This window comes from Podarcis bocagei (assembly GCF_964188305.1).
Source record: "Podarcis bocagei genome assembly, chromosome: 2".
Taxonomy (NCBI): Eukaryota; Metazoa; Chordata; class Lepidosauria; order Squamata; family Lacertidae; genus Podarcis; species Podarcis bocagei.
In genome coordinates this window covers 38,764,769-38,779,383 of record NC_138126.1, presented here as the reverse complement: position 1 = coordinate 38,779,383, position 14,615 = coordinate 38,764,769, and the positions used below count along the sequence as shown (strand labels likewise).

The window sequence follows — 14,615 nt, the reverse complement described above, 5'->3', positions numbered from 1 at the left end:
TGGCTGCTCTTTTTTTCTGTTTGCTAAATTTGGTAATCTCTGCTAATTTTGCTAATCTTTGCTAAATTTGGGGTGAAAAAATATTGAGAAAGACATATAGATATAGATGTAAATGAGTTAATGATATGTTCCATTCAGTCACAAGAAGAGAACTGGATCAGACCAACGCTGCTTCTTCCCCATAACCAGAAATCCCAGAAATGGGCTCATGGAAAACAGTTAAAGCAAGTTTCAGTGGTCATATTTTGCAAGTTCTAAGATGTCTAGTTACCTGTGTTGACCGCTTGCCATCCCACAGAAAATGGGGTCCTTGCTTGAACAACGTATGTTGTAATGGGACTGCGATTATCTGCTCCTGGCCTCCAGGATACCTGAGCTGTAGTGTCTGTGATTTCATCAATTGTCACAGCTTCGGGCGGACCTGGTGGACCTGTTATGAAACACACATAACACAAGTTTCAAATATCCTCAACGAGATATACCCTGCATGTAAAATATCTCACGTCAAGTATTAAGAAGTAACAAGACTTTCCCTTTCATCTCAAGGTTTAAGTTAATAGTTTTCAGTATGCAGAGAAGTCTTTTAAAACAGATCAAACAATGACAACCCTGGGATACTTTGGACAATATATATTTAATTTGGACCACTTATAGTTCCCTTCAGCAAGAATTAATTTCCATGATGTGCACTCTTTTTTTCTGAGTTTATTTTTGCACAGATAATCAAACATTAACCACAGTGGCTAAAGCTACATATTTTATAGTGGATTAAATACATGCATAGTTGCTTTTGCACATGGAATTTGCTCTTGGACACTCACTTTTATCTCCTATAGATAGTGAGATGCTGACTACTTACACATTTTTAAGAAAAAAGCCTTTAGGGAAAGTAGTGGATAGGGACTCCAAAATTGCATTTTGCCATAGTTAAAAATATGAGACTTGTGAGGCAAGGCCTAGAAACCTTGCGAGATAGCAGCTTCAGGATTATGTTAAATAAATGAATGTCAATGCAATCCTATGAACATTCACTCTGAAATAATCCTCAATATGTTCATCACGTGCAATTAAACATTTCCAAGACTGAAATATCATGATTTAGTCACCTATTTTTAATGCCTAACCTTCTAGCACTTGAATTTCCATTCAAACAGTTCAGTAAAAAAAGTCACAGCCTGCTTTGCAACCCCAGAGTAAATTAAGTCATTTTAAAACCATAATTTGAAATGTAACCACTCCAGTATAACTTTACCCCTCAGCACTCTATGAAATCAGTTCTGAATAAGGTTGTACTGTGTGCCTCCAGCAAGAATACTTAGTAGTCCTTGCTTTCACAGCTGGTCAGTCTTCCTAGATCTGCCAGTTCAAAGGCAGAATGGTGGGTTATTATAGCGTTACCTAGCATGATGTACTTTACAAATTACATCTCCCTAATGGTCAGTAGATGGAACAATTGATTATAGGGAAATATTAGACACCTCAAACAAACTATACTTTCATTTCAGAGCTTTCTCAATTGAATTCTTACTGAAATCAATTTTGATAAGTTTATCTCGTTCTGCAATGGAAAGTCCAACTTATTTATTTATTTACTTACTTACTTAACTGACAGCTAGAACAATATTTCTGGATGAGATTGCCAAAAATAGGATTTTTATCGAACAAGCAAGACTACATAACATCTAAAGTGGTTGTTTGTGCAGCAACAGCCAGAAACAATCATAAAGTGTTTTGGTTTTTTTGAAACGATATAGTTTGCAATAACAGAGACTCTGATCTAAAGCTCTACATTCTGTGATAGCCCCGTCCATAATGGAATTTTCTGTTTTGTATTTTAAGCTCTGCTGCCAGCCTACGTTTAACAGTAGATGCAAAGCCTATGGTTTAAAATAGAAAATGGACTGAGACTGAAGTCCTAAACACACTTACACAGCCACATTTATTTGTGAGTACACATGTGGAGAATTGCGCTGTGAGGATGCAGTCTTCACACACCTAGGAGCAAGCCCAAATAAACACGTATAGGATTGCAGTGTTTTGACTTTGCTATTTTTAAACCCAACTATTAAAGGATGGGACACGGGTGGCACTGTGGGTTAAACCACAGAGCCTAGGACTTGCCGATCATAAGGTCGGCGGTTTGAATCCCCAGGGCGGGGTGAGCTCCTGTTGCTCGGTCCCTGCTCCTGCCAACCTAGCAGTTCGAAAGCACGCCAGTGCAAGTAGATAAATAGGTACCACTCCGGCGGGAAGGTAAACGGCGTTTCCGTGCGCTGCTCTGGTTCACCAGAAGCGGCTTAGTCATGCTAGCCACATGACCCGGAAGCTGTCTCCCAATAAAGCGAGATGAGCACCGCAACCCGAGTCAGTCACAACTGGACCTAATGGTCAGAGGTCCCCTTACCTTTATTAAAGGTTAGAAATGGGGTGTAAAACATCTGCCTGAAGACAGAACCAAGAACCTTGGAGGCCACATTAAAATTATGTCATTTGTGGCTTTCTAACTGATCCTGCTTTAAAACTTTCAAAGCAAGACAGTGGCTCATATTTAGTGTATGGGGCAGTGAAGATTCTTGAATTGTTAAAATGGAATGTCTGCAGTAGAGTTCATCAGCCGAGTGCCCACGTAGGCTTCTGTTGGTGTCCCTGGACATGCCCCGTCCCAAACGCTGAGCTTTCTATTCCACATAGAAAAGAAAGTTAGGAAGCAGAATGTACATGCACCCTTGCAAGTAGTTTCTATGAAATGAGCCACCTTGGCTGCTTCCACCTGTCATTGTTTCTGGACATAGCTGTGATTGGTAAGTGAGTTGTTTACACACCAGACACACTCTGGGGTCCTAAAGAGGTGCAGTTTTCATCTCCCCTTTAGTGCACTTTCCCTGCTCTTGTCTTATTTTCTAGTTTTTAGAGTCTCTGCAGCTTGTCCTTCCTTTCCCCCTAGTAATCAGGATACATCTATCCTGTGGTTGGGTCCGTCTGAGATCAGGTAGTCTTCTGCAAATATTACTACACAATATATGTGGATGATGTTAAATAATAGCAACTCCCTCTAAAAAGAAATACAAAAACTTTGCAAGGAGGCTTAGTCCAATATGACATATCATGGATGCTTTTGTTGAGATTCCAGAAGAAGAAGAAGAAGAAGAAGAAGAAGAAGAAGAAGAAGAAGAAGAAGAAGAGTAGTAGTAGTAGTAGTAGTAGTAGTAGTAGTAGTAGTAGTTTGGATTTGATATCCCACCTTTCACTCCCCTTAAAGAGTCTCAAAGCGGCTCACAATCTCCTTTCCCCTCCTCCCCCACAACACTCTGTGAGGTGAGTGAGGCTGAGAGACTTCAGAGAAATTTGACTAGCCCAAGGTCACCCAGCAGCTGCATGTGGAGGAGCAGGGATGCGAACCCTGTTCACCAGATTACAAGTCCACCGCTCTTAACCACTGCACCATGCTGGCATTGCAGGGGGTTGAACGAGAAGACCCTTGGGATCCCTTCTGACTCTACAGTTCTATGATTCTTATGTCCTTCCTTTCAAAGAGTTTTGCACTCTGCTACAAAGGGCTCTGTAAACTTCCTCTGGTGGTTGCATTTCATAGGTGGTAAACACGTTTGCAGTATATCTCACCATTTGGGTTCAGTACAGTTGTACCGTGGTTTTCGAACGCCTTGTGACTTGAACATTTTGGCTCCCCAACGCTGCAAACCTGTAAGTGAGTGTTTCGGTTTGCAAACTTTTTTTGGAAGCCGAACGTCTAACGCAGCTTCCGATTAAGTGCAGGAAGTTCCTGCAGTCAATCAGAAGCCATGCCTTGGTTTCTGAACCGTTTCGGAAGTTGAATGGACTTCCAGAACGGATTCCGTTCGAGAACCAAGGTACGACTATACTAGTTTTAAGGGATAAAAGTCGTAACTCTCCTTCTCAAGGAGCCATACAGAGTGATTCTGATACTTCCAAATTCTCCTATATTTGGGAATGCAACTTTGATCATAACAGTTTTGCCATGTTCTGTCCTGAAAGTGTTTTCTGGCCTCCCAAGAGGAGTGTCCATAGATGTGCTCTCCCACACGGCTTCATGGTGAGAGAAGCCCCACCTGCTTGACCAAGCAAAACCTCTTCCCCCAGGTTTAGAGATACCTGCTAAAATATTCTGCTTTGACCTACATAAAATGTTTACTAGTTATTTTTTTAAAAAATGGGATAGAATCCTATCACCAGAATCCCAAAGACAGGTTGTTAGAGAGATGAAGCAGAAGGTCATAGACGCTTGTGCTACCTTAAAACCTAGCTGATTTATTCGGAGGTGAGTTTCTATTGGCAACAACCCAAGAAATTCAGAAAACTTATGCTAAGCCGAAGTGGAGAGTGATTAAAAGTATCACAGATCTCTTAGTTTTTGTCAACTGTCATGCATTTCAGTCAAATTCAACGATGTAGTGACAGTAATAATTTTAAGTGTAGAAGAAACAGAACCACAGCTATAACTAGTTCCCCCCCCTGTTCAAGTCAAGTTCTAAGATAGAGTAATTGACTAGGCAAGCCATGTGCCTTTCCATCACTAGCTGTTATCAGCAGGTGATGTAAAAGCTTGATTTACTGCTCTTTTCTCCTCTCCAGCAGATGGTGCAATGTGCAAAGAAAATTCCTTTTGGAAGAAGGAGGGGTGTGGGGGGGAAGGAAATTCAAAATGCAGGAATAAAGTCATTAGCTGAATTTGCAGGCTCCTTGCAATATATTCTCCTCTTAACAGACTCCTAGCAAAATTTAAGATTATTCCCTACAAAATGATGCATATACTTTCGGTTAAGAACTTCAAGTATTACGGATTTTAAATATTTAGTAGCCTAATGTATTGGTATTTAAACTGCTCATTGGGCCTCGTCCTCATTAAATGGAGTGTGCATTTAGTGCAGCAACAATATATCTTGCTCCCATGAGGGAACAGCTGATAAACCACTGCTGTCTTCTTAAATGGACAATGATCACGTTTCCTATTCTCTCTCCTGGCAAGAGGAAGATGGCTTCTTCTCTGAATTTCAAGAGGTTTATGTACGGACCACAGCGTTCATATTCAGAAGCACAACACACTTGATCAAAAGCATGAGATAATTAAGGATGATATCGGCAACTTAAATCTATATAAGGTAGTGAGCTGAGAATAAACTGAGGGAACTTTCCTTGCTTAAATGGCTCAATATGGCCATCATAAGGTAAAGGTAAAGGGACCCCTGACCATTAGGTCCAGTCATGGCCAACTCTGGGGTTGCGGCGCTCATCTCACTTTATTGGCCGAGGGAGCCGGCGTACAGCTTCCGGGTCATGTGGCCAGCATGACTAAGCCGCTTCTCGCGAACGAGAACAGTGCATGGAAACACAGTTTTTCTTCCCACCGGAGTGGTACCTATTTATCTACTTGCACTTTGACGTGCTTTTGAACTGCTAGGTTGGCAGGAGCAGGGACCGAGCAACGGGAGCTCACCCCGTCGCGGGGATTCGAACCCCCGACCTGATCAGCAAGCCCTAGGCTCTGTGGTTTAACCCACAGTGTCACCTGCGTCCCGATGGCCATCATAATGTATTATAAAACAAGTCCTTCGATATGAGAGGGATCCTCAGACAACCTGCTATTCCAACAAAACCTAATGTGAATGTGCTTCAGTCAGGGGTGTCCCAAATCACTCCCTGGTCCCAAACTGTTTTCAGGACTCTCTTGTGCCATATGAGCTTGCCTGTGCAGAGGCTCATTTATCTGATTCCTTGCCATCTAGAGTATGCTTTAATGGGGCCGGGGGTGGGGGGAAAAGAGAGACACCGCTTTCCAGTTGGCTTTCTTGGTTGTGGTGCCTGAGCTGTGGAACACCAAACAATCCTGCTTAGCTATTTCACTCTGTTTGCCCTGCAGCAGGGAGTGTGTGTAACTTGGTCTGTGCTGAATGAAATCCCCTCTGGATTTTCCCTCCTCTTCTCTTAGCATTCTGTCTCTTGCTTTATACAGTAGGTCGGGGTGGGGAAGCTCTTGCTTGTAAGCCTAAGTCATGGGTAGGCAAATTAAGGCCTGCAGGCCAGATCAGGCCTGATTGCCTTCTGGATCTGGCCTGTGGACAGTCCAGGAATTCTCACGTGGATCACCAGCACACGTCTTCTTTCCCTCTCCCTCACACGGCGGCGGCTCCTCCCTCCTCCTGGCTTCTCCCTGCCTTGCCTAGAGGAGGAAGGGGGCTGGGCTTTGTTGGTGCCAGCACCAGCAGAGCTCGAGCAGCCGCCATTTTAAGCAGCCCCTCTCCGGAGCCCTTTCACTCGCTGCTCATTGTCCCTCCGCCACCGCCAGCCCCTGCCACTCACAAGACACAGGTAAGCAGCCACCGGGGCTTGTGGTGCTCTTGCATCATTTTTTCCCCTTCAAAATATAGTCCGCCCCCCCCCCCCAAGGTCTGAGGGACAGTGTACCGGCCCCCTGCTGAAAAAGTCTGCTGACCCCTGGCCTAAGTGGTCCTGTGAGTTTATATCAGCCAAGGTGCACCCGCCCGCCCTACACCTGATGCCTGGTGTGGAGTAGGAAAAGACATGGCTCTACCAAAATGGGGGTTCATTGAGCCTTTGAAAGAGCTACCATGGCTATCAGTGTTGCAAAGGCAGAATGCTTTGCCAGCCCTTCCAGTTGGCTGATTGACAGCACTGTGCTGTTGTCCTCATTGTTTGATTTAAATTTGTATGGGCAAAGGAAAATGGCTTACACTGAGCATTAAGGTAAAGGTAAAGGGACCCCTGACCATTAGGTCCAGTCGTGACCGACTCTGGGGTTGCGGCGCTCATCTTGCTTTACTGGCCAAGGGAGCCGGCGTACAGCTTCCGGGTCATGTGGCCAGTATGACTAAGCCGCTTCTGGCAAACAAGAGCACTGCAAGGAAACGCCGTTTACCTTCCCGCTGGAGTGGTACCTATTTTACTTTGACGTGCTTTCGAACTGCTAGGTTGGCAGGAGCAGGGAGCGAGCAACAGGAGCTCACCTCATTGCAGGGATTCGAACCGCTGACCTTCTGATCGGCAAGTCCTAGGCTCTGTGGTTTAACCCACAGCGCCACCTGCGTCCCACTCAGGGTAATGCGTACACTGAGCATTACTGTGACATAAAGCAGCAGACAGGTGAATGGCCCTGCCCAGCTATCAAGGCTGGCCTTGTGGGATGAGTTTGGTGAGGATCTGGGCCACCAATAGGTTCCAGCTGTAGCTGCTGCACTTATGCTCCTGTTTGATTGTTTTTATCATGATATCCTTATCTGCCTTGAAGGTTTCCACTATAAAAGGCTGCAGAAAAATGCTTGAATAAATACTGTCACAGTGCAGACTGTCTGGGGGAGGGGGGGAAAACCAATTTCCAATAGATGGATGTCATGAAACGTTGGTCCAAACCACGGAACAAATATATTATACCACTACAGTTGCCATAGCTCCCTCAAAAGAATCCTGGGATTTTTAATTTAATGAGTAAAAAGGATTCCGTATTAAGTATATTTAGTCTTTTCCACAGCACTACATTTCCCAGGGTTCGGTGAGAAGACATAATTATCATTAAACTATCTTAAGTCTCTCCTGTGTGTTATGCCCAAAGTCACAATTCTGTAAGCCTTTCTTGTTTTCTGAAAGGCAGCATAGGAATAAATTCTAACTAAAATTAGTAAATCTCATATCAAATGTTCACCCCGTAACAGCCGCCAACGTGAAAACCAGCAATAGCAGGAAATGTACTGGGGCACTCTGTATCTTGAAATCCGATTTCATTTTGGAGAGCAGCTGTCTCACTGTCCCAAGTCAAAATTGTTGTAACATTTCCAAAAAAATTGAGAATGGAATTTATTTTCTGGCCCCATTCCAACACTGGACAATGATAAAATTGCTGCCAGTTTAGCTTTCAAATTTCAGACTCCAAATCTATCTCTGTTATAATCACCTGTAACTGGATCAGTAACTGATCTTGGCTACTTGAATGATCCAGGTGCAACACCCCTTTGATAGCTAATGAGCCGAAATGACCAATGCATGACGTCAAGGGGACTGGTTTTTTTTTTCATTTTCTGTGTAAGCCACCACCATTTGCAATGTACAGCAGCTGTATATTTGCCAAGCATATTTAGCTGAAGTGGCCATTGCACAGCACAAAAAAACCCCATTGGTTTGGGTTCATGTTTCTTTTCTGCAAGCCATCACTTGCACATTATTGCACATGTGCATTGCTGAGCAATGGTTAAAACTAGGGGGAAGTGAAAGAACATATGCAATTTTTAACCCCATCCTGCCCAACTAAGTGACCCACTGAAGTGCCACAGGAAGGCAGGATGTGCCTATGAAATTTGTAAAAGGGCAAAACTTGCAAGCAAATTGCCACTGCCTGACCCTAGATGAAATGCCATGAGGTGAAACTGTGTTCACACCAAGGGGTACAGGGAATCAGTACATCCACAAGCCCTCAGGGTTTTCAGCAAAGTACATTCTCACATAAAAAACTGCCTCTGCGCACATCCACATTCAGCATATTAACACCGCCATCAACATTTCAAACAGAACTAAATAAATAATTAGCGCATGTTGTTACCATTTAAGGTTCGATAGAAGACCCCCCCTCCATATTTTGTACCAAATAATCAGTAGTACTTCATAGGCTGCTAGTTATCGAGCGTAGTAAACTCTCTCAAGCTGTGCTTTATGTTATTATCCATAGCAGCGGTTGGTGGGAACAGTAGTTTTACTACAACAACGGCAACAAAATTCAAATACCTCTTACAATCAGGTCTGCAGCAGCTGATAGCTTGTCCACACTTGTTTGCACCATGCAGACGTATTTTCCAGCGTGATTCAGCTGGATGCTTCTGATCATCAAATCACCAGCTGAATCCTGCTGATAAAGTAAGGGAAAGTGGTTACAATTACTTTTTAATGAGCTCTAAACATCATTATCACATGAAGGACAACTGTGGCTAATGGATTTATTTTACATCAGCTGATGAAAATGCTCATAATGCAACCCATAACCTATTTAATATATGTGAGCTTTCCTTGAAGATAAGAGCTGAAAGTATGGTTGCCTATAAGGGTCAGTCAAATTGTTGCCACAAATGTGATTTGACGGATGGGGGGGGGGGAACGGTGGGCTGTGCTCTGCCATACTCCAGACATCCAGTTTATAGCCTTCATTGCTATTCAGATGTCTGCATTCCTCCTACATCCATTTAACAAGTGAGCACCAGCCCAAATTGGGACGCCTTTGTTAACAGCTTCCACAGTCTTTGTGCCGCAGCCAGCATTTCGATTGCCTGGCTTTTGTATTAAAAGGTCATGAGGACAGTGCTCTCTGAGGACATGTGCATTACCTAGCATGAAAGAAGGATAATTTGTTTTTCCAAATGCCAAATGCTCATGTATGATTAGCAATTGCAGGTAACTAATTATGGTTCTGTATGATTGTGTGACTCGAAAAACACACACACCCAAACACATTTTCTCTGTCCATCAGGCACAGTGCTTAACAAGTTAGAAATCTAAGCATAAGATTGCAGTTGCAGCCTTTTAATTGAGAGATATTAATATAGTACATATTTTGGGGTTTGGGGATACAATTACGTGTAATTGCAAGCCACAGCTGTTATCGCCGCTGCTATGCCCCCTGCAGGGCAGAACTTTTAAATGATTTATTTTATCTTCCACAGTTTTCCGCATTTCAGCACCTGTCTTGAAAGTCAAGGGATGGCAGCTAATGTTTGCAACTGCAATTTCCTCTTCTGTTTGTGGAATGAAAACCAGTATGGCTCAGAGTTTACCTTGGATCTGGGATAGCTGGTTCCAGGTAGCACTGGCTTAATTTGCCTTGGGCAAATTACTAGCGCTTGGCCTCAGCTTACCTTAAAATAGCTGATGACCATTTTACATGAGGTAAAAAAAAAAAAAAGGCAGAGGGTAAAGCATTTTGAAAACAAAAATGCTTTATAAGTACCAGCAACAGGGACTACTGTTCAAATGGCTTTAAAATGAACTACCGTATTTTTCCATGTATAAGACTAGGATTTTTTTACTAAAAAAAAAAATGTTAAAAAGGGGGGCATTTTGAGAACAAACAGCGGTCACAAACCAAGGTTTGATCACAGCTTTTTTCCCTCAGGAACCACAGTTTCCCTGAATTCAGACATAATGAAGAATTCTGATTAGTTTTAAACAGGAAGTGGGGGCTTCTCATCTCACGCTTATGCCAGAGAAGAGGCATGGGAGGAAGCATACAAGCCAGAGGCTTGGTGTCGCTCTTGCATGTACTGCTAAAACTAGGAGAAACTCAAACAGCATTGCAGAAGGATGGATATTAGACAGTGGCTAGGATCCAAAGAGCTGCTCATGAAAGGGGCTTGCACTAGCCCAGTGGAGATAGAGTTTTCTCCCATTTCAACAGCTGTCTCCTATGTCGTATCACAAGCTGTGTTTGAAGTTCCCTTTGATTATAAAGCAGTTTGCCATACATGAGGAGAGCAGGGAGGGGGCTGCTGTTTGGTAAGTCTAAGGGCTCCTTGTGATCATGAACAGTACCAGTTCTATAGCTCTTTGGATTCTGGTCCAAGTTTCCAAAATATTTCTGAAGCCTGATTCCCTTAACAGCCAGGGATAAGGGGGTGATTATGAGGATGGTTTAGAAGATGCTGTAGCAGCTGCTTGGATCATCTCTGGAACCCAAAGCATGGCTGAAAGTCTGCATACACTAGACAATTGCAGCAACAGAAGGGATAAAATAGAGCCTGATTATGTGGGTAGCATTTATTGCAAGGCTGTAGGTATGTTTCTGGGCTCTGGTGAGAAGGGTAAAGACAAAGTCATGTGCAGCCTCATATGATGCCATCAGAGCTGTACATTCCCATACAGGAGCCTTGCATTCTATGTAGTATAGAACCCACCCATTCTTATTTCAGTTTCAAAGAACAGCTTGCTGTCTCTGCCATTTTGGATTTTGGTAACACATATACTAAATATAAGCTGATCTCCATTATATAGAAAAGGTGGCAATCTGCCTCTCAGACACCATCTGCTCAGCAGTAATGGGTGGTATGCAAATAAGTATTACTCAGAGTAGATCTGTCGAAATTAATTGACATAACAGATTCGTGTTCATTAATTTCAGTGGGTCCACTTCCGTGTAGAGCTTAGTTGATCCAATTTCTTTTTTTAAGCTGTGAAGGGTGGTGACAAATAATGCAAATAAGGATGGTGACAAATAATGCAAACTACTGCCAAATGCTTAAGACCTAACTTCACATTTGTTTCTATGTCAGTGCAAAGTTGAACATTTTTCATGATTTGCTAATGATCTTTAGCTTCTGAAAAGCAGAGAATTCTGAGAAATTACTCTTTGGACAATGCAACTGAGGAGATACAAAGATTACCACGCTAGCAAGACAATTGGAAAGAATTAGGCTGCAATCCTGCCCCCAACCGTGCCTTGATGTCATTGGGGGGGTGCGGGAGCAGGTAGGTTGTATTTCATATCCTCTCTGCCAGCTTTAGTAGTACAGAGGACTACTGGTGAGGTGGGGTTTCACTGCAGCAGATGCCCCCAGCTTCACCTAAAATGGTAGTAAGCTACTGCTTGCAGTCCTCCAGCTGCCAGGAGAAAGACCCTCAAACAGGCCATTTCAAAGCAGTGCAGCACGAACTTGGCATCTGCATGATGCTAAGCTCCATGGATCCCATGAGGGTCTAACCCAGGGTTTTCTAAATTGGTTCTCCAGCTGTTTTTGGACTAAAAATCCTATCATCCCTGGACACTGCTAGCTACGGATGATGGGAGTTGTAGTCCAAAAACAGCTGGAGACCCAAGTTTGGAAAACCCTGGTCTAACCTGTTGGCCCCTGAGCTACACTAACTTGGAACTGATGGAGCAAAAGAAAAATGGTGATAAGGCATTCCTCCTATCTAACTGGTGGCAGAAGCTGGCAGGGTTTTGGGTCCAGCAGAGGATTCAGTGTCCAACTCTTCCCATGTCCCTCATTAGGAGTGGTCAGTTAAACATGGGTTTGTTTTCACAACAGGTATATCTATTCAGTGCACACATTCACACTGATATTCTTAAACAGTACAGTGGTACCTTGGGTTACATACGCTTCAGGTTACATATGCTTCAGGTTACAGACTCTGCTAAACCAGAAATAGTACCTTGGGTTAAGAACTTTGCTTCAGGATGAGAACAGAAATCATGCTCCGGCAGCGCGGCAGCAGCAGGAGGCCCCATTAGCTAAAGTGGTGCTTCAGGTTAAGAACAGTTTTAGGTTAAGAACAGACCTCTGGAACGAATTAAGTACTTAACCTGAGATACCACTGTACTGGTTCACATCGGCAGCAAAGTACTTCTGTTCCGATTGCACTGTCAGTTCAAGGGAGAGTGAACTGTACTGGCACTGTAGACAGTACATAAATGAAGCATTTCATTGCTGGAGTTATTATGTTGCATACTATTACAGTATGAGTATGTAGGTGTGTACACACCCAGTGTTGGAAGCTGGCAGAGGCTGCATGCATACTATACCTTTAAAACATGTTCAAAGCACATTTCCCACACTCAAGGAATTCTGGGGAATGTAGTTTGTTAAGGGTTGCTCAGAACTGTAAATCTGTGAGGGGTAAAATGCAGTGCCCAGAATCCTTTGAGGGGAGGAAATGTGCTCTAAAGATATAAACACAGCTAGAGTTGTAGGTCTGCCCATAAACATATCTTGCTCATTGCTGAAATTCTCAGCACTCATAAAGAATTGCCTTGGTAGATTACTAATAGTGATACTTACCCCTCCAACTCTTTCAAAGTGATCCCCATCTTTTTCAAAGTCTATCAGGTGTCCATTAAATGACCAAGTAAATAGAATATCTAGCGGGTGATCATGAGATACCTGGCAAGGCAGAAGAATACTTTCGCCAGCAGTGACATCCATGCTGTTAGGTGCCACCATAAATCGTGTTGGATCTGCAGGTAATAAAGGACACCAAAGAAAGTAACTCACCTGATTTAAAAACAACAGTAACAGCAACACACACAGAGAGATTACAGCCCTTAAGTGGTCCTTAACTAAAGCAGGTTCAATGAGGTTTATACCAACAGTATGACCAGTAGTAAAAGGTAAATGACCCCTGGACAGTTGAGTCCAGTCAAAGTCAACTACGAGATGCAGCGCTCATCTTGCTTCAGGCTGAGGGAGCCAGTGTTTGTCAGCAGACGGCTTTCTGGGTCATGTAGCCAGCCTAAACTACTTCTGGTGCAACAGGACACCATGATGAGTGCCAGAGTACACGGAAATGCCATTTACCTTCTGGCCACAGTGGTACCTATTTATCTACTCACACTGGTATAGCAGTATCAGGTCACTGTACTGTTCCACACTGACAAGTAGAGAGTAAACTGAGCTAGTAGTTTGGTCAGTGCAGAGACAAGTTGTCATTACTGTTGAAAGCTACAGCTTGAGTGTATTTATTGCTGTATGGGTTTAAGTGTACCCCAAATTAAAATAATGATGGATTGACAAAATTGAGTTGTATGCAACATTAGTCTTTATTGAAGTTCATAAATATGATCGACTACATGGAATTGGCAGAAATGACTGGCAGAATCCGAGACCAGGGAGAAGAGTTGGTGAAAGAAGACTGGAAGAAATTTAAAGACTATTTACAGAAATATTGTAAAATTAATGAATGTTAGAAGGATGTTGGATAGAAACTAAGGGGTTTCCAGCTGTAATGCTTTAGGAGATACGGGGGAAAAAAGGGTTTATAAATGGGTAAAAGCTTAATGGTAAGGATTTGCTGAACTAACAAATTGAAGTGGAATACAAAGAAGGGAGGTATGAGGAGGTCTGGGGAAATAAGCGTAAGGAAGATATGGTATGGAAAATTATTTGTTTTTTAACTGTTTTTATGTTGTATTTTGTTTCTTTCTTTATTTTTTCATTGTTATATTTTTAAAAAAAACTTTAATAAATATCTTTTTGGGGGGGAAAATGAAGTTCATAAATATGGCTAACTTAGGTCCATTAATTTCAATGTGTCTATTCTGACTATAGCTTAGTTGGATGCAGCTTACTGTGTTCTTTCTTAAAATCTCTAGTTCAAATACAGGTGATTATTCTGATTTTAGTATATTTCTCGTTTTGGGGGTTTTTTTTTAGAAACAAAACCAAACGTGTCAACTTATAAAATCAGTAACTAGGAAAATCCAGCAAGGCAGTTATGCTCATAGCCGTATACAAATAAAAACATGCTTCAGAACCGTACAGAGTAAAGGTATATCTAGCCAGATTAAGCACTTTTATATCCCATTGTTTTCAGTGGAAAGCTAAGCATGGACCAATGGTCACATAGTCCAACCCCTACAATGCAGGTATCTCAACTATAGCATCCATGACAGATGGCCATCCAAGCAACCTATAATAATAATAATAATAATAATAATAATAATAATAATAATAATAATAATAATATACTCCACCCATCTGGCTGGTTTTCCCCAGCCATTCTGGGTAGCTTCCAACAGAATATTAAAATACAATGTAAATACAATGTAAAATACAATGAAAGAGAGTCCATTCCACTGTCAAGCAGCTCATACT

General features: G+C 42.5%; 1 protein-coding gene and 1 long non-coding RNA gene across 13 annotated transcripts in view; one reads left to right on the top strand and one right to left on the bottom strand.

Moving 5' to 3' along the window:
- Positions 1-5,128, top strand: part of LOC308581710 — a 30,218-nt gene extending 25,090 nt beyond the window's left edge. Inside the window, exon 4 of the long non-coding RNA XR_014005201.1 lies at positions 5,006-5,128. This is a non-coding gene — a long non-coding RNA (uncharacterized lncRNA). The remainder of the gene's footprint in view (positions 1-5,005) is intronic.
- The window catches only part of LOC308581527 (contactin-4), a 527,693-nt gene that overhangs the window by 16,260 nt on the left and 496,818 nt on the right, over positions 1-14,615 (bottom strand). For 11 of the 12 annotated variants that reach the window (XM_081184014.1, XM_081184021.1, XM_081184022.1 and 8 more), the window contains 3 exons: positions 12,804-12,979; positions 8,767-8,887; positions 272-430 (listed from right to left, as the gene is read on the bottom strand). In XM_081184014.1, coding sequence (XP_081040140.1) covers positions 272-430; positions 8,767-8,887; positions 12,804-12,979 — 456 coding nt within the window. The remainder of the gene's footprint in view (positions 1-271; positions 431-8,766; positions 8,888-12,803; positions 12,980-14,615) is intronic. The other variant, XM_081184020.1, reaches the window with a different exon arrangement.